We start from the raw sequence: 24,874 nt of genomic DNA, 5'->3' as shown, positions 1-24,874 counted from the left end.
ACACGGTATGTCAAATACAGGCAACAGTGCCGTATTCGGTACCATGTGTCGAAATACACCGTGTGCCGAATACAAATGTTAAATTAATAAATATAATTACATATTATCTATTTCGACAAATTTGCTCAAGTTTGTTATCTAATTTTGGATTTTGGGCCAGTGTTGCTCATGCAGCGCAGCTTCCAGTGGTACTGACAACTGTTAGGCTTCTTTATTTACAGCCTGGAGTGAACCTCATCAAATTTTGCACAAGGCTTTTCGGGCTCGGATGGTGGTTCTCGTGAGCTGACCGTCTCTCATCCGTTCCAATGGTGTTTGCATGTCCTTCTCTGGTCAGGATCAGGACAGAGCACGGAGAGTGTTGGTTGGAATGGAAGGCAAGGCCGGCTGGCTGAATGGGTGCGTGCTGGGTGTTCTGCTGCTCAACCAACTGCAGTTGTACGTTGCAACCGTGCGTGTCGTACCCCTCCTTTGAGGTCATCTCGTGTAGCTCATATCAGTCCCTAGATCAGTAGCTGGTACGCACGAACTCTAACAGAAGTAGACATCATAGTCATACATCGGATAAATACGATAATAAAGCACATTACAGAGTTCATTACAATAGAACCCCGAAGGTATAATCTTACAAACCCTCAAAACACAGCGGAAATACACAAAAGCGACCCAAGCCCTACAGGCAGCTTGAGTGCAGACGAAACCGGCTTCTCTAATCTTTATCTCCTTCTTCGGCGAAGTCGGCCTCTGGATCATCTGGATCCATAATTAGCAAGTATGAGTACATAAGGTACTCAACAAGTCCTACCTCAAGGGGAGAAATTAGATGCTTAAGGGTAGTTCAAGGATAAGGCTGTAGAGTCTTTTAGGTTTTGTGGAAAGCTAGTTTTATTGATGCAGGGTTCATTTTGTAAAGACTAACTTTTAATTAAAAAAAACACTTTCAAGAGAAATTTATAAGTTGAGCTTATGGGGGTTGGCGGTCCTGGGGGAGGTACGCCCGTCCAGTCAGTTCCCACAAGACTTTGCCAGCGGACACACAGTCCAGGAGGCTTAGGGCACAAAGCCAAAACCATTCTTTTAGAAAACACTGGCACACAGCTCATTCACACGTCAAGGAGTTACTCACGCCAAAAAAGCTAATCATTGTGACCAAACCATAGCATGTCCTTGACCGAGGACACGGCTATCCGGATAGGTTTAACACTCTGCAGAGGTTGTACACTTTACCCACAAGATATGCACAGGCTCCCACCTTAGCAACTGGTGTAGCCGTCATAATGAGATGTAACGACCTCACAACGAAACCACAATATCCACCCATTGGGGCACTAAGATACTAGGGGCTTTAGAAGAATTACGGGAAAGATCACTTAGCAATCCCAAGGCTTGACTTAGCCTCAACAATATCACCAGCCGGACCTTGGGCTACACACTACCCAAGTCTTCTCCTGGTCCCCATTGCCACTACCGGCCTCCGGGTGGGTACCGCACTAAGTCAGAGGGGTTAGGTCAAGTCCTGCCCATACAGACCATGTGGTTGTACGAGTGGATACTAGGTGAGATGTCACAGCGAACCGGTCCTTATATGACCGAGGTAAGAGTCTCCCAGCAAGAACACCACAAAGGCGAACCTTGCTCCAAGGTGGCTCCCACCTTTGTGGGGCACCTTACTCACCCTCGTCAACACTACTCTAAAGTTTTCCCAAGAACACAAGTTTTACACGCACCAAGCACCAAGCACACACCATTCATTTTGTAAAGCATGATTATCACATGTAAATAATCTAGTTCTTTCTTTTGAGCAAAGCAATCCTAAGCATACTAGTAAACAAGCAATCTTCCAAACAATCATTATAGTTGATGTTGGGAATCTTCTAGAGTTTCAACGAAATAATGGTAACAATGACAAGGCATGGGATAAACAAGCTGGGTTATAACTATTCTAGCATTTCTTTAAGAATCATAACTATTAATCTAAACATGCATACTCCTATTATTTGAAACAATAGCTCTACTGGTTGTGTTTAAAAACATAGGATCAACATGGTCAACGGTTGTAGGACTTGCCTTCGTTGAAGTCCTCGCCTGCTCCTTCAAATTCCGGGTCCTCGGGGTCGTCCTCGAATGCTCCTTCCTCTAATAGCCGCAACAACGACAAAGGCACAATCAAACAAGCAATTAAAATAATGACCAAACAATTTACAAAAATTATGAAATTGACATGATTGGATGGATCTCGAATTTAGATGAATATCGGTGGAAGAATCGACGAAAACGGAGTTAGGACGGAGGAGAAACGGGCTTCGGAAGTTTTGCCGGGAGAAAAATCAGAAAAAGAAAAGGGGAGAATATTCCAGGAATATTTGGCTGAGTCGGCTCGGACTGGACTCGGCTCGCGGCTCGGCTCGGGTTCGGCTCTGGGGTCGGCTCGGCTCGGGCTCGGCTCGGCTGCTGTCGGTGGGCTCGGTTTCTCGGCTCGCAGCTCGGTTCGGTGGAGTCGGCTCGGCTCTAACCGGACCCACATGCCAGCCACACAGGAGGGGAGTATAAAAGAGAGAGAGAGAGCAGAGAGAAGAGGGCGGCCGGCTCGGCTTGGGCACAGAGGAATCGGGAGGGAGAGAGAGGGGCGACGGCGGCGCAGCGGCGGGGGTCGGCGGAGGCCGGCGACGGGGCGCCGGCGGCGGCGGCCGTGCCGGCGGAGGGCGGCGGCAGGGCACCAGCCGGGGGCGGCGGCGGCCGGAGAGAGGACGGCTTCGGCCGGAGAGGCAGCGGCGGCCGGACGACGGAGAACGGCGGCGGCCGGCGACGAAGGACCAGGTACGCTTCGGGGAAGGGAAGAGAGAGAGGAGAGAGGAAGGGAGAAGGGAAGGGTGGTGCTCACCGGCGGCAAGGTTCTCGGAGAGAGGGCGGCGGCACAGAGAGCTCGGGAGAGAGAGAGAGAGAGAGATGATGTGAGAGAGAGTGAAGTGAGGAAGGGGATGGCACTGTTCACCGCTTTATAGCGGCCGGCGGGGCTCGGAGCGACGCGCGGAGCGAGGCAGCGTGGGGCTCGGAGCGGCACGGGGCGCGAGGCTCGGGCGCGGGGCGCGAGGTCTGCCGGTGGCGACGGGACGGCGAGCGGCGCTGCGCGCGGCGATGGGACGGCGAGTCACGGGGGGAGAGAGAAGAGGGAAAGAGAGAGAGAGAGGAGGGAGAAAAAGGGGGGGAAATTTTTAGGGATTTGACAAACCTACCCCACTTAGGAAAATCTCGTCCTCGAGATTTGAGGTTCTTCTTCGAAGAGATAGGGGAACTCCTTCCGAAGATCATCTTCACGCTCCCAGGTAGCTTCAGCCTCCGTGTGGTTGCTCCACTGTACTTGATAGAATCTGACCACAGATCTTCTAGTTTGTCGCTCTGTTGTATCCAATATTTTTATTGGTCGCTCTTGGTACCGTAGGTCCGGTTGAAGGTCCATCACTTCTATCGGTACTTGCTCTTCAGGAATCCTTAAGCACTTCTTCAACTGTGATACATGGAAGACGTTGTGAATGTCTGCCATTTCTTCTGGAAGTGCGAGGCGGTATGCCACGGCACCAATCCTGCTTAATATCTTGTATGGTCCAATGTATCGGGGTGCTAACTTTCCTCGAATCCGAAATCGTCGTGTGCCTCTTATCGGCGATACCTTCAGATACACATGATCTCCTGTCTCGAACTCAAGATTTCTCCTTCTAGTGTCGGCATAACTCTTTTGTCTGCTTTGAGCTGCTTTCAAGTTCTCTCTTACTTTGGCTACATGCTCTTCAGCCTCCTTTATCAAGGCTGGTCCATAGAGACAGCGTTCTTCGACTTCAGACCACATAAGAGGGGTTCTGCACTTTCTCCCATATAATGCCTCGAAGGGTGACATCTTCAAGCTTGTCTGATAGCTGTTGTTATAAGAGAACTCTGCATAAGATAAACTTTTCTCCCAATCTTTTCTATATGTGAGCACACAAGCTCTTAGCATGTCTTCCAGGATTTGATTCACTCGTTCTGTCTGCCCATCGGTCTGTGGGTGATAGGCTGAGCTGTAGTCCAACTTAGTTCCTAAGGTGGCATGTAGGCTCTTCCAGAATCTTATGGTGAATTGGGGGCCGCGATCTGACACAATTCTACTTGGGATACCATGAAGCTTGAGGATGTTGTCCACATACAACTGTGCTAGCTTATCTTCTCCATAAGTTACTTTTACCGGTATAAAATGAGCTACCTTGGTCAAACAGTCTACTATGACCCATATAGAATCATGTCCTCTTTGAGTACGGGGCAATCCCATAACAAAGTCCATCCCGATTTCATCCCACTTCCATACTGAGATAGGAAGTGGTTGCAATAATCCTGCTGGTTTCTGATGTTCTGCCTTAACCCTCTGGCATATGTCACAGCATGCGACAAATCTAGCTATGTCCTTTGACAGTGCGCGAGATCTCTCCCCCATTGACCCAGGAAAGGGTAGGGTTCGATGAGAAATGCAACTTCATATTTCTTTACGTACTCACGATCTATCTATCCTTTCATCTAATATTCATTTATCTATTAATTTTTTCATATATTTTATAATTTTTTTATCTACCTCTTCAATATAAATCTCAACGTAAATAAACGATCCCGATAAACTATACATCCTCACGTCCTAGTAAAATTTTCGTGTTGAGGGTTTGACGTTCGAGTGATCAGACCTTGACTCAAACTGAAGATGGTTACTCTAAAGGATATTGCCTCTCCTCCCTGCTGCAGTAGTGGGAGATCACACACGCATGGACGCCACACGTGCGAGAGTAACCAAAACACAGGGACCAGGTGGCCATCTGTATGATCCATTACACGTAAAATATAAAATTAGAGGGGTGAATAATTACGAAGGCTAAATTAAAATTTTAATTCACCACAATTTAATATTCAATTTAATATAAAAACAGTTCAAGATAGGTTGCTATCACGTCACTAAAAATAATGTAAAAAAGATTCGATAATCCGATTGCTCTAAAATTTTAACAGTAGAAACTTAGACAAAGATATAAAACTATTTCAATAAGAATCTAAGTCAATCGAATATATAGATCAAGAGTTATGATTTTCGCAAATAGACTATGACAGATAGCGACGAAAATAGATTAAACCATAAAATTACGATTATGAGATAATTAAAAAACCTAACCAACCAATTTTTTTTTTCAAAACCTTGTCTTGATACTCTAAGATGATTTTAGATAGATCAAATCAAGACAAATCACGTTAACCAAAAGATCCATTGAAAATCAACACGGAGCGACAAAAAAAAAAAGCACAAAGAATGAACAAAATTACCAATCCATCAACTTACAAAATTTAATCGTTAACGCGTGTATGAGCTTACAGATGCATCTTCAAAGTATCCTAAAAGAGAGTCTCCACGAAACCCAAGATGAGTTCATCTTTTTCCCCTAAAAAGAAGAACCCTCTCTGATCTATCGGTTACTGGTCTCGGTCGCTACAGTACTACTATCGGCGCAGTACCATTCGTCCTGTTCCTCGTCCAACATGGACTCGCCTCCGCGTCAATGCACGTAGTATAACTTACATGAGTGTATTGCACGTATTAAAAACACACATGAACATCATCAAAATACCAAACACTACGCTAATTTCAATAATCTAGCATTCACGATCTCACACCATCTAATTCCAATAATCTAAGCTGCGACTCAGATCCACCGCAACGGAGGAGCGAACGAAGATCCGACCAAGCGAGGAATTGAAGAATCCTTGGCGATCGGCGATCAATGGCGGCGCATCGAAATGGTGGTCCTGAAGCTACCCTGCCAATCGTGCATGCCGCCGCGGGACTCTCGTGCAGATCGGTCGATTTAGATAGAGGTCTAGCTGATCGATCAGCTGAATGTTAGCTGATGGAGCTCGAGCATGAAGGGGCCGGAGCGACGGACCTGTCGACCATTGCGGCTGCAGAGCAAGGAGCACCGAGCGGACGAATGCGTGGCGCGGACGTGTGGACGGCCGTGGCTGATTAGTGATCGCATGGGGCTGCAGCTGGACGAACAGAGAGCTAGCTCGCTCTATCATTCAGGATTCATGGCTTGAATGCGACTGCTCTTGCCGGTCCGGCGACGATCGCCGCGCGCTTCTTCTCCCCTCCTCCTTTCGTGCTGCGGCCTGCACCGTCTTCTCCCTAGCTCCTTTCTCGTGCACCAGCAAATCCGATGCAGCAGCTGTTCTGCGTAGCACTGTGCATGAGCGTTTCAGTGGCCAACCTGATCCGATCGGGCTAGGCTTAGCTAGCGGACAGAGACTGGAGCAAGAGATGCCTGCCGATGCCAATTGCCAAGTGTGTTGTGTCGTCGTACGATGGCTGTCGCAGCAAGACTGTGGGTCACGAACAAGAACAGATAGCAGAGAGAGAACAGACGAATTCTCGAAATTTGGTTCGAGTTCACGATTTAAATCCAAACCCTCTCTGCGAACGGGCATGATGCCCGGTGGCAGAGTTTCATGCATGAGCCGAGCCTGCCGGGGTCGATCCATGCGTCGCATCCTGTTAAAAAGCCTCCAAAAAAGTTCCGAGAAAGGGCTCGGTGTTAAAAAAAATTCCAAACCCTCTCTATCCAGACCAGACATGCCCTCAGCTTCATCTAGGAACTTGTATTATTAGCGTTGTTGGATGCATGGCATGTTTTGGTCGGTTTTTAAGATCATCTCTGATTATATTTCCTTCATTTCGTTCTTTTCTCGATTTTATTTCTTATTTTTATTTTTTTTATTTTCTCTCATCTTCAATATATTTTTTTCGAGATGAATCGTGAAAGTAAAGATAAGGTAACCACGTTCGGAATAGAATAATCTTGAAAATCCCTTTGTGACAGGAACTGTGAAGAAAAACAATTAGAACACTGAAGAGAACGAAAATACCTTCACAGCAAAAATCTAGACCATAAAAGAAATCCCTTTGCCATATTTTAAAGCTCAGCGGTTGCCATCCGCATGGATAAGAATCGGTTGCTGCTTTAAGAATTTCATTCCAGCACCTTCAACTACTCCAACTAAGCCGAAAAAGCGACCCTGAACAACACAAAACATCATGACGTACGACTGCAGTTTGCAATTTTGGAAAGTCAAAAATGCAGCTCAACACCCGGATTTTGTATCATCTGCAGCTTTTCCTAACATAAAGCGTCACCGTTGCGACGAGCATCCAAGTGTGTACGTGAAGCCAGTGTCCGGTTCTCCCAGAACGGCAGAAGCGACCAAGAGGGGGAGAACAAAAGCAGAAGCTTTTCTGGGTGAAGAGAGGTCAGGGAGGACCCGTCCAAGAAGGGTAAGTCAGGGATCCAAAATCGTCAAACCAAACAAGACAACTGACAAATTAAGCACCACATCGTGACATCGTTGCATTTGGAGAGTGGATAGTTTGGCAAAAATGCGAATAATTAAACGTTATGGTATTGTTCTTAGCTTCACCGTGTAATTCGGGAGGATACGGAGCCATTGCTGGTGACACTGTGTAATTAGCAGGGGCTTTTTATCGCTGCAAGAGCACTAGCTTCAAGCTTAGTTTGCAACGTGTCACACCGTGAGTAGGATCCAACCTCGCACGTGTAGGACCCAGGTGTTTATGATTGTCTTCCTAGGGTAAAAATTAAAAAAATAGACAATATAAGTCGGTATATTTACGAAAATAGATAACATACCAGCGTGTTTATAAATCTAGTATCTGTATTTGGCATCTCAAAATCTGAAAACCCGATTTCCATCCCTTAAAATCCGAAAGCAGCTCGAGCCCACTGATTTCAGCAACTCAGCTGCCGAATACGGTACTACTCACCATATTCTGCACCTCAGTTGCCGAAAGCTCTCTGTATTCAGCAACTGAGGTGCTGAATATGCCGTACAATGCCGTATTCGGCACTTGAGCTGCCGAAATCACGCCGGTCGAGTCACGTATTGTCCGTGCTTTGGGTGCATGTGAGTTTTGCAGCCTACTGGTAGCTAGCTAAATTAGCAGCGATGAGAGATTTTTTCACACATTTCTTTATCCACTTGATGAAAATTGATGGGTGTAATTTTGTGAAGTAACATTAGGATGATACAAATTTGAATTTATCAAACAATAGTAGTTGTAAAGGACAATTATCCTATAATCCGATATAGAGGTTACATACAATAATAAACAAACATTAGCATATATGGTAAGCTTAATGACTAACTTAATAGCGTGTTACTACTAAACCTATCATGTATTAGGGAATAAAAATAGACCAGTTATTATAGATGTTCTCTACTGAGTGCACCTAGGACATTTGCCCTTTCTCAGTGCATCAGGGCCCTCCGCCTTAGCGCGACGAGTCCTTTCCCGCTTCCTTTCTTTCTCTTCTTCGCGAGCTTCAGTCGCGGTGCGCTCCTCCACTGCCTTCCTCATGCGCTCCTCATCCTGACGCTTCAGCCATAGTTCCTCCTACTGTTACTGGTACTCTCGATATTCGTACGCTTCCCTCCTCCACTACATGCTTATATCGACCTACCACTTCTGATGCTCATTTTGCTCCATATTAAACCATTCCATGAAGTCACAGATAGGTTGAGGAGACTAGACAAATAAAATAAGATCGGAGATTAGTAAGATAGTGCATGAAATCGTATAGAAAGTGCCACATAAGTGATCTATGTTGCTATACCGGTGGGTACTCATACGGTCCATATCAAGCCTTGTCGTACTAGTAGTTGGCACGCATGAAAAAGCGTGGGTCATATATGTAGGAGATGTCTTGAGACTCACGAAGCCTATAAGGGTCACCACAGAAGCACATCGGCGGTTTGACCCTCTGGGGATGAAAATCCTCCGATGCTTCTTGGGTGGGCTTTGTGGAGCCGAGAAAGACATTGTAGTTGAGAGAGCTAAAGAATGAGTCATCTATCTATGGTTGTCAGCAGCTTCTTCATCCCCGCTACCACCGACTTCATTATCTATGCATCCTGCATCTACCTTCGAAGGGTCCACTCTAGCTCACTCTCTACTGGAATTGCCCTCCTTAACATGCCCTCCATCCTCTTCATGCATCACCTGCTGGCCCGATCCTTCCACGATAGTCACTGCATCACCTTACACAAGTCACGGCACTATATTTACGTACACCCCTATATCAAAGTTCTTCTCCAATATCTTATGTGAGTACAAAGCACATGTGTTATTCCTACTCATCTCGAACAATGTATGAACAACGACCGAGCTGTTTAGAATAATTCGTGGCCGCACACCCTCTAGGACAACAGTATGAGACTACCGATTCACACGTAAAAAGCTCATAGCATATGATTTCAGGCCGTCTAGGTCAATAGGTAAATTAACCGGACTCTCTATATGCTGCCAGTTCTGAATTGTTATAAGCATCCCGTACAAAACAGTAGGATGTTCTCCATAATAAATATGAAAAGCCATATCATATTTACTAAACAAATATACATGTAATAAACAAATATACATGTAATAAAATAACTACTTAAATGTATGTACGGTAAACAATTAATAACACCCTCGATAAATAATAAGTAACAATACTCACCCTATTTAAATAATCCGATTAATCATTTTACTCTACTTAATCTAAGTTATTAAACTAATTAATCAAATAAATACAATTACACTAATTAATAAGATTAATCAAATAGCTCTAATAATTCTGATTAAATTATGTAAAAAATCTAGTTATTCTAGTTAATGACATGCATACAATTATATAATGAGAATAATCTAATTACACTTATTAATAAATTTCATGTTTTTAAACAAGGTAAATAATTTAATTACACTGGCTAATGAAATTCATATAATCAAACTATTCAAATAATCTAAATACTCTATTTTATCATCTTCATATAATTTAATAAATATAAGTAAACGGATTAAATAATCTACTTACTCTAATTACTATTACTAATATAAATATTAATTATATATATAATTTAAGTACTTACTGTAACTGGAGGTAACATTCTCAAACTGTTCAACAAACGCTAGAGCTCATCTCCTCGCGCTGATGCTTCTCCTCTCCTCACTCTTTGGCCTCGCACTGATGCTGCTCCTCTCGGTTCTAGCCTCGCGCTGCTGCTTCTCTGCTCGCATCGCTCTGTTGCTGCTCTTCTCTCTTTGCGCTACTGCTGCTCTCCTCCTTTGCGTTGCGCTACTGCTCTCCTCATTTTATAGCATGCGCGGCCACCACGCGACGTACCGAAAGCAAAAAAACAGTAGCACACAGATGCACAGCATCGAAACCGGGCAACATGACGTGACTGAGCGGTGACAAGACGACAGCGGCTTTCGGCAGCGACGTGACGGCACACGGGCCCGGCGGATTTCGGCAACTGAGATGCTGAATACGACATTGTTTGTTGTATTCGACAGCTCAGTTGCCGAATACACGGAGATTTCGGTAGCTGAGATGCCGAATACAGTGATCAGTGCTATATTTGGCACCTCTGTTGCCGAAAAATGTAGGGCTGGCCTGTTTTCGGTTTTTGAGATTTCAAAATCTAGTTTTAGGTATTTGAGTGCCGAATACAAGTGCTAGATTTATAAATATGCTAATATATTATCTATTTTAGTAAATACGCCAATGTATATCATCTATTATTCCATTCTTGCCGTTTTCGCAGAGGTCTTGTGCGCAAGCGTATTTTAAGTGTACTACTACATCATATTGTATCTAACTACTCCATACTGTTGGCAAAGTTTAGCAATGTATCACTAGCTTGTTTGTTTACGTTTTCTCCGATTTGTATCTTTGTTGTTGTGAGTAGGTACAATCTCATATGTGGACTCATGTTTTTTTGTGCAATTAGTTACATTTTGATTTTTCTCATATTTGTATCTTTGTCTCCGTGAGTAGGTATAGTCTCATATGTGGACTTATAGTCTTTGGCTCTCTGCAACCTCTAACATGCAATGTTGTCATACAAAAAAATATGCAATGTTATTGTTAATTTACTACTATCGGCAACCCATCAATATTGGTGTCTCCATTACTCAACCCTATCCACCTTCTATCGTCACCAATACATTAACTTCCTTCGCTTCTATCGTCATACCTTTGACTGATAAATTCAAAACTAGTTAACCATACAAAATTAAAATCACTTCTTTAATTACTTACCAAGTTTATATACCTCTTCTATGTAATCACTTTTTACAACTACCATTAATAATTGTCTCTATCACCTTCTACCATGGTTCTTTTATCGTTGTCATCACTCAACCGCCATCCACTCCATCAAATATAAACCCTTAGCTAATAAAGTCTACTTCTACATACTCTGCATCTTTTATTGAGCTATTACCTACCTATGAGTTTATACTCTAGGAGCAACCAAACATATATAATCGACACTATATGATCAACTACGAACGCTATATTAAAAAAAATCATCATAATATACTTACAAATTTAAAATAATGTCTCATCTCTCAAAAAATATAGTGAATTTTTAGCCTTGTCCGTGATCCAAAGCGGTAAAAAAACGCTATCAAACATCACACAACCTTTATGCACAAACGGTTAACCCATCTTCGGAGTCCAGTCTCCGACGCTCTCACTCTCCCCTCTATAAAACCGCCCACTTCCTAAAAGCAACCACCGCTGCCTTCCGCTTCCCACGACCTTTCCGCGCCCACGCACCGGCACCACACGGCCGCACCGCGCACGCACCAACAGCAACCGCCGGCCGGCCGCCGCTCCGTCCTCCTATGAACGACGCCGGAGCCAGAAAAGCGGGCGGCGAGCTTCCGCTCCGGCCGCCGGAGCCGCCTCGGGACCCGCTGGAGTTCCTGTCCCGGTCCTGGAGCGCGTCCGCGACCGACGTCTCCCGCGCGCTCGCCGTCGCGCCACCGGCGCCGCCGCTGGGCGCCGGGGCGGGGTCCATCGCCGAGGACGTCGCAGGGGAGCTCGACGGCGACGGCGGCGGAAGCGGAGCACCCACCCCCGGGAGCTCCTTCTCCTTCGCGTCCGCGGCCACCTCGCAGCTCATCATGGACAGAATCATGGCGCAATCGGTGCGTTCTTGCCTGCTTTTCTTTAAACAAACAAAAATCTGGTCTTTTTTAAATTCAACACGGCGTTCTTTGAGTCCTTTTTCTAAATGGTTGGTGTGATTCTGTTTCGTCGTCCTAAATGTTTGGTTTGATTTCACATACCCTTCCTACTTTTCCTCGTCGACTAGTGCTAGTACTTGCTTTCTTTGATGCTACTATCTGATATCTGACTTCCCTGTACTCCTGGAGTAAATTGAGGACAACAAGAAGCAGACAAATATGAGATTTTTTTCTCTCCACAACCAAACCAGAATAGAGCACCAAGAAAACAGCGTCTTTTTTTAGTTGCGCAGCTGAATCCGAGTTGATGATCAAACCACCGACGAACTGTTATGTTCCTGTTGCGCCTTTGATGCTTGTTTCCGTCCATTGGGATACTAAATTTGAGGCTAATCAATGTCTTGTTTCGCTGGGCAGCAAGAAGTGTCGCCGCTGACCTCCGGCCGGCTCTCCCACAGCAGCGGACCTCTCAATGGAGGCGGCTCACTCTCCGACAGCCCGCCCGTCTCGCCGGAGATCGACGACACCAAGGTCTCTCTTCCCCCTGTCCCTGCAATCTACATGGACTTTCTTGTTTCAATTTAGGCTAAAAATACAGCATTGTAACGGCATCTCTGACATCTCAATTTACAACTTTGGCAAAAGACACATGGTAGCAGTAGTACTTTTAGCTGCTTAATTGATATCTCCTCTGCTTGTTAAGCACTGGATTTTTGTTTGGTATCTCTGTTAGCCTGGGCAGCTGGGCTCAGATATGGTGTATCTGTCTTGTGGTTGTCTTGACCATTCCACTGAACTCTGTAGTCTGTATGAGCTGGTTATTTGGTTGATGTTGGTCCCTCTGATTGAGGGTATCTTTGGAACGTAAGATTTTTGAAAATGTAAGAATAGGAAAAACACATGATTATAGTTGTCTGGCATTTGCAATCCTATAGGAATCTAGAATGCAGGAAAACTTCTAGTAGATCACTTGGATGCAACAAAGGAAAAACACAGGAGCGAGAGAAGATAGATAAAATCAAAGGAATTTTTCCATGAGGTTGAACCTCATGCTAGAAATCCTTCAAAATTCTTATGGAACAAGCCATTCTATAGGAATTTAATAGGAATTCTAGAGGTTCAATCTTTTGTTCCAAAGGCCTCCATAAGAATTTTTCCTATAGGAATCAAATCCTTTAAAATTCATCCATTTTTCCTTTGTTCCAACGGGGGCATGCTCTTTTTTCTTTGGAAATGGAGCACTTGTTTGTTTGCTACTTGTAACATCCTAAGTCAAAGACAGTTTCAAAAAAGCTGTGGACATTCATGTTGGTAAATAAATTTAGTTAGCAGAAATTGTGCAGCTAGCTGGAGCAAAAACACCGGCCTTGATCTTGCAGTCATGCAGCTTTTTCTTTGCAAAAGTTTCTACAGAGAGAGGGAAAAGGAGCAAAGATAGAAAAAAGAACTCGAACTGTCGAACATACTCCTTTATCTCCATCCGATGAAATACTTCACTTTTATTCTATTTCTCTGTGGATTTACAGATTATAGGCTAAGTGAGTGCATGTAAAATCATTGGGCAATGCATTGTAGATTTAAGATTTGACAGACAAGACATGTATGGGAATGCCTTTCTTCCATGGTTGCTTCTTGCTCATGCCTACATGCATGCCGGCCTCTACCTTCCCTAGTTTCGCCTTCTCCTTGTGCTACATTTCTCTCTTTGTCACTGCTGCAGTGTGAGCCTTTGTGCTCCGACAACGATGATTGCTCATTTTCATTTCTTTTATCATTTCATAGGCGTGCGCTACCTTTTTACCAGTGCTAGTTTCTGTCACAGCTTATCAACAGTCAAGATTAGCAATTGACTCATGCAATTGAAGCAGATATGAAATAGCCACTCGGATTATGAATAGGACTATAGCAGTTTGGACTAGGATAAGGCCTCTTCAGTGATTGGGCTTTACCATTGACCAATTCTTACTAGTCAAGTTTTGGCCTTACTAGGAACAGAAATCTCATGAGATGTCATGGTCAAAGATGAGATCGTGCAATTTGGCACCGCACAGATAGCCACATGATCCTCTGCCTCACTCTGCTGCCCATTTCAAACTGAAGAAAACCAGGCTGTGATCTCAGTACAGTGACCTGCATTGCTCCCATTGCTTTCTCCTCTGTTGTTGTGGTGTGTATGTGGTGTTTGCCTTCTGAATTGTTGTACTGTACTTTACTGTACCCTTGTTGTAGCTCTGACCATGATGCGGTGCGATGTGATGGTCTTTGGTGCTTGCTTGGTGTGGAAGAAGCTTTGATTCTAGAGCACGTAGCTGCTGCCATTCCAGCACTGCAAGCTGCAGCTCTGTCCTGCTGGTCTCCTCCTTCCACAAGCAAACACTGCAACATGTTCAGTGCCTCTCTCTCTCTCTCTCTCTCTCTCTCTCTCTCTCTCTCTCTCTCCAAGCAAAAGGCACGATTGCTCCCCCTCTCACTTTGACCTTTAGTTAATTGCCCCCTTTTTGCCCATGCCATGACTCTCCTGCCTTTCTTACCCCTAATCAAGTGTTATTCCTCCAGCTTTTGTTCTCTAATCCAATGATTCAGTCTTTTGTCTGCTCCATGGCTAATCTTGTTCTCCGAAAAAGCTACTGCTTACTGCTTCCATGATCATTTCCTGTGTTTCTCATGGCACACTGATCAGTGGTCACTGGTGCATGCACGCCTCACAGTTCCATCAATGTGCCCTAGTAGCCTATATTAATGTCATGGAAACGCAATGATTTGCAGTGGTCAGTAAAAGGTGGCCCCACTTTTGCAGTTTGCACGAATTATTCGTACTGTGTGTATTATCAATTATTAGGCGTATTTTGATAGTATTTCAGTTCAGCTGTTCCAAGCAGATCAAAGTTTTGTTAGAATTGTAGGATGAACGGAAGCAATTATCTCTGATGAGCTGAAGTACACTACTGGAAGCTAACTGTGCAACTGTCATGCCCAAAAATTGCAGTTTTGCAGAGTGGCGAGCACTGTCCGGGGCGGCGGCAAGACAGTGGGCCGGTGGCTCAAGGACCGGAAGGAGAAGAAGAAGGAGGAGACGCGGGCGCACAACGCGCAGGTCCACGCTGCCGTCTCGGTGGCGGCGGTGGCCGCTGCGGTGGCCGCCGTGGCGGCCGCGACCGCTGCGGCCTCCTCGGGGTCCGGCAAGGACGACCGCGCCGCGCGCACGGACATGGCGGTGGCGTCCGCGGCGACGCTCGTGGCCGCGCAGTGCGTCGAGGCCGCGGAGGCCATGGGCGCGGAGCGCGGGCACCTGGCCGCCGTCGTCGGCTCAGCGGTCAGCGTCAGGACCCACGGCGACGTCGTCACCATCACGGCCGCCGCCGCCACAGGTTTGCCAATTGCCATGGCAACCAAACCTGCAGCACCTTGTTCGCATCGACCGGCGGCAGTGAGTGACATGATCGCGTTGCGTTTCTTGATCTTTGCAGCGCTGCGAGGCGCGGCGACGCTGAAGGCGAGGGCGCTGAAGGATGCGTGGAACGTCGCGGCAGTAATCCCCGTGGAGAAGGGCACAGTAGGAGCAGGAGGAAGGGGAGACCGTCACTACCACAGCCAGAAGCACAATGGCCAGTGGAAGCAGCAGCATCACAGGGAGCTGGACAGCAGCAGCAGCAGCTTCAGCGACGAGCTCGTGCTGACCGAGGAGAACAGCTTCCTGGGCATCTGCACCCAGGAGCTGCTCGCCCGCGGCACCGAGCTCCTCAAGCGCACCCGCAAAGGTACCCCGACCACACCGATCGATGTTCCTCGCGGTTTCGCACGATGAACATTAGTGCCGCGCCGGCGCCGCGTGCTGATGAGGATGCTGATAATGTGCAGGAGCGTTGCATTGGAAGGTTGTCTCCGTGTACATCAACCGGACGGGCGTGGTACGGCATGGAGCTCATGCTCTCGAGTCGTCATAACTTTGCGTTGTAATCTGCGACAATTCCCAATCCTCAGTTACGTTCGCCATTTTCGCAGGTGATGCTGAAGATGAAGAGCCGGCACGTTGGAGGCACCATCACCAAGAAGAAGAAGGGTAAGTTCCAAACAAGCCGTGCACCACCATGGATGGCGGTACGCTTGTCTCTGTGTCCTGGTCGCCGGTGACACTGGCTGACACTGACGCTGGACCGTGCCGTTGTGCAACTGCAGGCGTGGTGGTGGACGTGTGCAGGGACGTGGCGGCGTGGCCGGGCCGGCACCTGCTGGAGAGGGGCGAGCACCGGCGCTACTTCGGCCTCCGGACGGCGGAGCAGCGGGTGATCGAGTTCGAGTGCACCAGCCAGAGGGAGTACGAGATGTGGACCAAGGGCGTGGCGCGCCTCCTCAGTATCGTCGACGGCCGGAACCGGCTCGTCTGAGTTCTGACGCGGTTCCTCGGTCGGCCCTGGTGGCAGCCGACCAAGCAGCATGGGCACTGGCATTGGCATTGGCATTGGGTGTGCGAATCGTTAGTGAGTGATTGATCACAGGATCATGTAGCTAGATTGCTTGCTAGAGTAGAGGACCTTTGCACTGTGTTGGTGCTGTTTCTCAAGTGCTGGTAATATAATACAAACAAGCATCTGTAATTCGTGGTCGCTGCAGGAAAATCTCAAGTGCTCTGCTCTGATGTTAGCTGCTGATCTCATTTCTGAATTCTGATTGCTCTAGCTGAATGTTCAGTTCCCACTGCGGAGCAAGATGATGTTAGCCAAAATCTTTGACTGTGATCGAGTAGAAAGCAACAGGTGGCGTTGTTGGATAGAAACTTATTTTTAAGTTTAATTTAATTCCTAGATAAATCATGAATAAGAACTGATATATCATCGTTATTTTGCAGCAAAAGTATAAACTAGACATAAAACTATACATCTCTAATATACTCAATAACAGAAACAATTGAGTATCGCTCATCATGACAAATATGATTAGCAGAAGATTAATCGTAGCAAACATATCGATCAACAGTGAGAGACGCAGAAGTCCCCGTGATAACGACGCAGAAGACGACGACAAACAGGAGGCATACCATGAGAAGCCTATGACGACGAGGAAGCATATCACGAGCAATTGCACGGAGCGCTCCTTTAAAATCTTATCAGTCCTCTCCTGATGCATGATCTCGAGGACGATGAGTCAGAGCACCTATTAGAGGCGGAGTATGTATACCTGAGAGTATATTTTTATATATACACACACATCTCCCACAGCTCACGCACGCCATGTGGCGCGACGCCTGCCGCACAGCTCGCTCGCTTTGGTCCAGCACCCGTGCCCATGCCCGCACATGGTGTAACGTCAGCCCATGCCAGCATACGGCGCGCCAGTTGACCATTTTCCCACGTAGCAAAAGAATTAAACTGCAAAAAAAGATCGCACCAGCATAGACAGCTGGACCTAATTTCAGTAGACTATTCACGCAGATGTCAAGATGAACGAGTGCGCGTGTACTTCTAGTCCTCATGAACTAAAAGGTGAAGGAGACGCAGGACTAAAGAACTACAATATCCTTTCGCATGTTAGGCATTTAAGATTTATTAAAAATTACAAGATGGGATTTCATAGAGTTGAATCGTATAATCTGTCTAAGTGGAAACAGGCTAAGTAGAGTCATATTTATTGAAAAGATAAGTATTTGGTTGGTTGTATATTTATGGATAGATTGAGTTGAGTTTATATTTGATTGACCGGATTTGATACCGCATAAGCGGATACAAGGGTTGAGATTGTGATTAGTTACTTGTATGAAGATAATTTTATGACACTGACAATTGAACCTATCTATTTGAGCAGATGTAAGAGACTGCATAAGTTGACCTAAACTGCGGAGTGAAGTTTGAATCAAACTTCACTCTTGAATCAAGCTGAAGACATATATTTGTATTTATGGGACCAAATTAAACAGTAGATACAGATAAGTAAATACATTTTTTAAATATTATACACATTTACCGGACGATCGGCAAATTCTAACAAACAGACACACTTTAAGATCTCATATGATGATCAGTTGAGGCAGTCAGTTGTTTTGTGAGACGTGATTGGACAGCTAGAGCCAGTCCTGCAAGGCGAAATTAAGCTGTAGCATGGCATCCGCAGGTGTAAGCAGACGCAGTAGTAGTAGCAGCAGGTCTTGGAGTATGCAGGGCATCACTTCTCATTGGCTAGCAGCTAGGCTTGCCAACAGTGCACCCAGGGCAAGTTCACAACTTCAGAATTGGATGATAATCTCGCAAACTGAAAGAACTTTTCGCATTTTCTATACTTGTGTACGCTGTAAAGTGTTGAAAAGTGTCAAAAGGTGGTCTAAGAACAGGCGAACAGCCGGTGATTTGGACTCTGAAATCAGTTGGAATTTCGTTGGAACTTGGGATACCATTGTGCTCGTCTCGAGGGACGGCTGCTCTTCCCGTACCTGTTGGATGCTGCGATGATTTCACGAAAGCCGGGTATTACATATATTAAAGGGTAAGATTGGGAGGGATTCTAGGAGGGCAAGTACGGTATCCATGGCCCCATATATACATATATATATATATATATATACATATATATATATACATATATGTACATATATATATGCATATGCATATATTATGTACACAACTTACACGTGCGTATATATACATACACGTGTGTATATATATGTATACATCTGTGTATGTATACTTTTTTTGAAATTCTAGAAAAATAGCAAAAGGAGTAATAGTTATATTGATAAATCGGATGAAATAATCTAAAATGCACAGAAAAATATAAAAAAACTCAAAAAATATGAAAATTTTAATTAGGTTTGTATTATTGTCGTCTACATGTATAAAATTATGTACATACATGAAAGTACCACTGTTGTCAGGATTTAGAGGGATTCTAGGAGGGCAAGTACTGTATCCACGGCTTATATATATATATGAATATGTATGCATATTTATTTATGTATACATACACAATGTACACGTGCGTGTATATATATATATATATACACACACGTGTATATATATGTATACATCTATGTATGTATACTTTTTTTGAAATTCTAGAAAAATAGCAAAAGGAGTAATAGTTATATTGATAAATCAGCTGAAATAATCTAAAATGCACAGAAAAATATCAAAATACTCTAAAAATATGAAAATTTTAATTAGGTTTGTATTACTGTCGTCTACATGTTAAAATTATGTGCATACATGAAAATACCATTATTTTCTCATAATTAAATAAATATGTTAAATATTGATAAATTCATAAATAAATATTGAGATGTTTAAAATTGGTAAGTCGTCTTCTTTTTGTTATGCTATGTGAAAAAAATAAGCACGACGTAAACACGTCAATCCACTAGTTGTACTTACTAGCACTGCTTATGCTGGCCGCCAAGTGTTTGTGGTTTGTTTGATCCCCAACTTCAGAGTTCGGACCAAACTTCTGTGATTTGGTTGGAGGAGTGAAATGGGTCGATCCTTCGCGAACCATCACTGGTAAGAAGATTGAGGGACTGGGTCGTCCCAACAAGATCATCTACTGTGAAATTGTAGATTTTTTCAGCTACTGAGAGACAGAAGTGATTATCAGTGTGTAAAGAGATTAAAACCTAATTTAGTTTTAATTCTGATTATGGATTCTAGCCTTAAAATTGAAAGAAAAAACAAACGGTTATAATATAAAAGTTGATTCTCAAAATCTATAAGTTAAATTATACTTACAAAATCTTACAATCAATAATCTACAATTTTACATACTAAAATGAATTCTCACGATCTAAAGTTAAAACAAATTTACCCTAAGCACGATTCGGTATGGGAATGGCCCCGTTACAGCCCAAATATCCGGCCCAGTAGTAGCCGGCACGTACCAGCATTTGTGCCATTGTGTGGGCCGAATTTACGAGGCTACTTCCACACAGTACAATAACATATATGGGCCTACGTCACCACAACACCTCAGAACATTGCACAGAAAGGAAGCACTTACAGGTCCAATGATGAAATGAAATTCCACTCCAAGTTTTGCATTACTCCGCCTGTTTGTCATCGATAAGGTCTTCAATATGCAACTGTGAAGATACAACTTATACAGAATTTATGATAAAATTTGTAAACACAATACCATTTCACGGTAAATCTAACAATACTATGGTGATACGACCAATTAATGCAAGCATGTATTATTAAGCTAGTAATCAAATTTAGAGAGGCAGTAGTCGCAGACAGGGTTACTATAGGCATGTTTGTTTCAGATTGCTTCTGGCTTCTATCGGAAGATTAGAAGTCAAAAACGTAAATAAACGGGTTTATTCGAAAATGATTTTTGGAGAAGTCTACTGTTTTTGAGGATATAAGCTAGCTGAGAGTAGTTTTGTTGAGAAATAGTGGCTGAGAAACGAAAAAATTATTGTAAAATCTAACAGCTGAAATCCAAAAGTAACTTTTCAAAAAAACCAAAGCACAGCTTTTTAAAGAAATCAAAAACAAAAGCTCAAACAAACAGACCTTATGTATCTTTTGCAAAAGCCTATTTGCGTCAAAGGATTTTGACAACGTATTTCAATTCGGTAGAACTAACTTAATTCGCGAGATATTCACCCGTGGGTCTCATACTACAAGGAGGACGACAATGATTCATTGCCATGGCACGGCAAGAATATGTACCACGTATGTGATCCATTGACTTATGTGCAATTAGGAAACGAAATTCAGAACAAGACGACGGTGGTTTTGGATGAAGCAAAGGCATGGATCCTTGGGAGAAAAAGGCCGGGCAGCTAAGGCAGGCGGCCGGCAACCCTTTGGAGACACACGATTGCATTTGCATGGCCAGCGCTCCACGCCACCACCAGCAACCAAGGCCTCGTCATGATGGAGTTATTCATGCGGAAATGGCTCCAAAGGCTACCGACATTGCATGCACGATGTGACGGGGAAGACGGAAGAAGAAGAGGGCACTCATGATATTATTTCTGTTCTAAAATAAATGTCATTTTAAAATTTAAAAAAACTCTAATAATTCACACACTCAAAACTATTATAACTCTACATACAAATGGTATGAGTAAATTAGCCATAAAAATACTTTCATGACTATGTTTAACACAATATGTTTATTGGAGACCATATCAATGTGACTAATAAAAAAGAAAAGAGTATACAATACCATCATGCCTCCACTAGCTTTGAAAGTTGCACACACACAAACACGAAGGCACACAAGAGAATATTGGAAACGACAAGCCTGTGCGCATCTTGTAACAAACCTGCTGCCCAACCAAATCGCCGTAAAGGAGGGCTTGGAGCTTTGCATTCAAGCTTTTGTGCATATGCGTGGCCCATGAATCTTCCGAGGGACCATGCATGCATTGTGGCAGATGTAGTAGTACTTGGATCCATGCCCGGCCATGGCATGAGCCATGAGAGGGCGGTGGTTAGAGATGCCTACCAAAAATCGCAACCAATTTCAGAGAGTGAGAGAGAGAGGGTGTCCTTGTTTCACATTTGGTGGAGTGAATATCCCATGGTACAAACTCAAGAGTGTGGACAATCATGCAAGGGTCGTGAAAAGATGGACAATTTCATCCTTGAAGCGAAGAGGCAATCATTCAACTGTACTCTTGTAGGCATATCTTGCAAGCAAGCATCACTGAAAGTCGTCCCTTTTTCTTTAGGGCGTTGAAAACAAGCACAGTTTCATCACCCCCGCCCCCTACTTTTTTGTGATTCCTTAATCAACAAGTTAGTTATATGGATCAACAAGTTAGTTATATGGATTCTTGTGATACCATGATGAGATCTATATATTTGCATCACAATTATTGATTTTTTTGAACAATCGGCACTTGACAGTCATCACAGTTATTGTTAACTAGATAAATAGTGAATCATAGGCACACTGATAACAAATATGGGTACTGGAACCTTCTAAATGGTATCTACAACAAGAAAACAAATATATAGGGGTAAGCACAGATACTAGATCGGGCACTTAAAACTAGTTTTTCACTTCCTCCTTTGCTGATCTTCGGCCACAAAAGGAAATTAAATTAAACCTGCAGTTATTAGTAGGAAGAGATGTGATACTTAGAAAAGAAATTGACAAGAAGCACAGACTTGTACCATTCGATCTAGAGTATAGATCAGCTCATGTATATATGCATATCAAATTTCTATCCCAACATCTCAAGATTGCAACTAAGAAAAAAATCAGATGCTACCGGCATGTGTGCATCAATTCGACGATGTGCTAGCTGTGTGTGTGTGTGTGTGTGTGAGAGAGAGAGAGAGAGAGAGAGAGAGAGAGAGAGAGAGAGAGAGAGAGAGAGAGAGAGAATCAGAATAATTTCGATCCCCATGAATTCGAAATTCGTTTTTGTGCACAAAAGAAAGAAAGCAAGCGAAGCAACAAAAGAAACCGATAGGATCCTTCCATAGAAACACCAACAGAACTCATCACTTACCGATCTGACCGATTAGCGATACACCTATTATGTAATTTGGACCTGACCTTATGTGATTACACAGCTCCTCAGCACGCGGGCAGCATCCATCTTGCAAGAACTTGATGCGACTCTATCCTTCGATTGAGAGACGGAACTGAATCAGCTAGGGTTTTCAATGTGCTGCCACCAGCAGATGAAACTACAGCATGACCTGATGCTTCCTCTCTCCCCTCGTCGACTACAATCAGAGAGAGGTACATCAGATCATGCTGGCAGCTTCACCAACTTGTGGTGCACCACTACCTCCTCATGGATGAAGAAGATAAGAACCTCAGAGAGAGAGACAGAGGGAGAGAGATGGGAATAATTGGAGGAGGGGAAGAGAGGGGATATATATAAAAGAGACCAAGCAGTGAGAAGCGGGTACATATCAGCTAGAAATGGCTCAAAAAATAGAAATTATGCAAATTCCGTAGAACCCTACCTAGAAGCCATCAAAAGATTTGAAACTTGACACAACTACAATTTTGAAATTATATACGCACCCGTGAGAAACTGGGAACGGTTCTCTTTTATTTTCCATTTGCATTACGTTTATTACAAGGATAAGCCTTGGTGTCGACTGTCGAGAGAGAGAGAGAGAGAGCGACAGAGCGTTGCAGAAATTAATTTGCAAGTCATTTGGAGTAGAAAAGGTGCTGATTTATAGTGACTTTTTCCAAAGCGATTTTAAGTTCACATACTAAGAGAAAACCGTGAAACACTAGTAGTACCATTATTTTTCTGAAAAAAACTAATAGTACCATTCTTGTTACACCCAAATGAAGATACAGAAAAAGAAATAGTTCAAATATATCTAAGCTCAAGTTAAAAATTTCCAACGAAATAACCAAATTATTTTTATGACTTTAAGCTGAATATGTCAGCCGAATACAACCTGGCACTATACAGTATACAGTGTAGTACTTTATACTTGTGATTCTCAAAATAAAATCTAGCTACCGCTGTTTTTTTTTTTCTTTCTGAAGGAACGTTTCTAGAGAAGAGAAATGACAGGATCTAGATCTACCAGATTAAAAGCAGTATCTATCATATGTGGAACAAGCTAGAACTTACGTGTAGCTATCAAATCATCATCTGTATACTAGTTTAATAATAATGTAGTGGTAACTATGGTCAAGTGTTCTGTTAGACTTTTAATCAAACTTCTGGCCTAGTAAGAGACAGCTAGATAGCTAGCTAGGTGGTACGTAGGGTCACTAAAACCCCGAATATGCTAGCTCCATTTTAATTTTCGATTGATTATTGCATGGATGTTTAGCAGCTGCAATATTATTGGCATGATTATACGCTTCAACATGATCTAAGAAAGGCTAAGCTATTTCATTGCAGAAATGCTACATGAAAAATTGTAAACGTTGAGTTAATAGTCCTCACCAATAATATAACTACTTAACCGAAGCTGAAATATTGCTTTCGTAAACAAATTAAAAGCAGAAATATTGAAGAGGATACACCTCCTTCCCTTGCTGCTCCACCATGGATTGCCCTCCAAAACCTGCAGCATAACTACAGCAGATAGATGGAGCAAAGTAGCAACAAGACATAAACTTACCCTAAAAACCTTTCCCTTCCGCAGAGATATGTACATATATATGCCCAACATTGTGAAGAAATGAGGCTGTCATGCATGATCTAACAATGATTTACATGTCCAATAATGCCAATCAAAGCTAGATCATGCTGGCAGCTTCACTCATTCACATGAGCATTATCTGTGTTGCATCCAGGATCGTCATCCATCCCGGTCTGTCTCCCACCTTGTCTCCTCCCTCTCTCAAGAAATTAACATCCAATCCCTCACTTAATTTCAACATGCTAAAAACCAAGAAATCAAAGTGCAAAAACATGGAGAAACTCAAACTAATGGAAGGTGCCACCAGGAGAGAATGAAGATATCGAGACAAAGTGAGATCCAAGAGGAAACTCCAAATAGCAATGTTGCCCTTCGATTCGCACATCAGTAGCATCAAACAGAAAGACATAGTGAGATCCAAGAAGAACGTCCTTTCGAGAAAAAAAATCCAAGAAGAACACACCACTAGTCTCATCTCATCTCATATAAAAAAGAACGGGAGAACTGATATTCGCCTTGGGCCAAGGGGGCCTGTATTTATAGAGGGAGCAATGTATAGCAGCTCAGCAGTAGTGTCCATGGCAAGCAAGTTGGTGTTAGTTCATATTTCCCTCTCCTATTTTTTTTATACGGTTATAGTTAAAGGCTAGATATATAGTGTTTCGGCTAGCTCACTAGGGTAGCTGCATGGCATGCATGCCTGCAG

General features: G+C 43.7%; 1 protein-coding gene and 1 long non-coding RNA gene across 8 annotated transcripts; one reads left to right on the top strand and one right to left on the bottom strand.

The window, feature by feature from the left end:
* The first annotated feature begins 11,581 nt into the window (after positions 1 to 11,581).
* Positions 11,582 to 16,482, top strand: LOC133906187 (VAN3-binding protein-like). 2 transcript variants are annotated; one of them, XM_062348002.1, is made up of 7 exons: positions 11,583 to 12,058; positions 12,515 to 12,628; positions 15,084 to 15,465; positions 15,565 to 15,855; positions 15,956 to 16,005; positions 16,100 to 16,157; positions 16,274 to 16,482. In XM_062348002.1, exons 1-7 carry the CDS (start codon positions 11,753 to 11,755, stop codon positions 16,480 to 16,482), a joined length of 1,410 nt encoding a protein of 469 aa, XP_062203986.1. In that variant the 5' UTR covers positions 11,583 to 11,752. The 2 variants fall into 2 exon arrangements, with proteins under 2 accessions (XP_062203985.1, XP_062203986.1); XM_062348001.1 differs by having other exon boundaries at positions 11,582 to 12,058; positions 15,084 to 15,855.
* Positions 16,407 to 23,310, bottom strand: LOC133906188 (uncharacterized). 6 transcript variants are annotated; one of them, XR_009907743.1, is made up of 6 exons: positions 21,354 to 23,310; positions 20,075 to 20,156; positions 19,456 to 19,624; positions 17,133 to 17,494; positions 16,630 to 16,792; positions 16,407 to 16,538 (listed from the first exon to the last, which is right to left on the bottom strand). It is a non-coding gene; the product is annotated as an uncharacterized LOC133906188 (long non-coding RNA). The 6 variants fall into 6 exon arrangements; XR_009907742.1 differs by lacking the exon at positions 16,407 to 16,538 and having other exon boundaries at positions 16,617 to 16,792; positions 21,354 to 23,309; XR_009907745.1 differs by lacking the exon at positions 16,407 to 16,538 and having other exon boundaries at positions 16,617 to 16,792; positions 20,075 to 20,123; positions 21,354 to 23,308.
* Between the last annotated feature and the right edge of the window lie 1,564 nt (positions 23,311 to 24,874).

This window comes from Phragmites australis, chromosome 23, assembly GCF_958298935.1.
Source record: "Phragmites australis chromosome 23, lpPhrAust1.1, whole genome shotgun sequence".
Classification (NCBI taxonomy): Eukaryota; Viridiplantae; Streptophyta; class Magnoliopsida; order Poales; family Poaceae; genus Phragmites; species Phragmites australis.
Note: the sequence above shows the minus strand (reverse complement) of the source record. Positions and strands in the feature narration are given on the sequence as shown.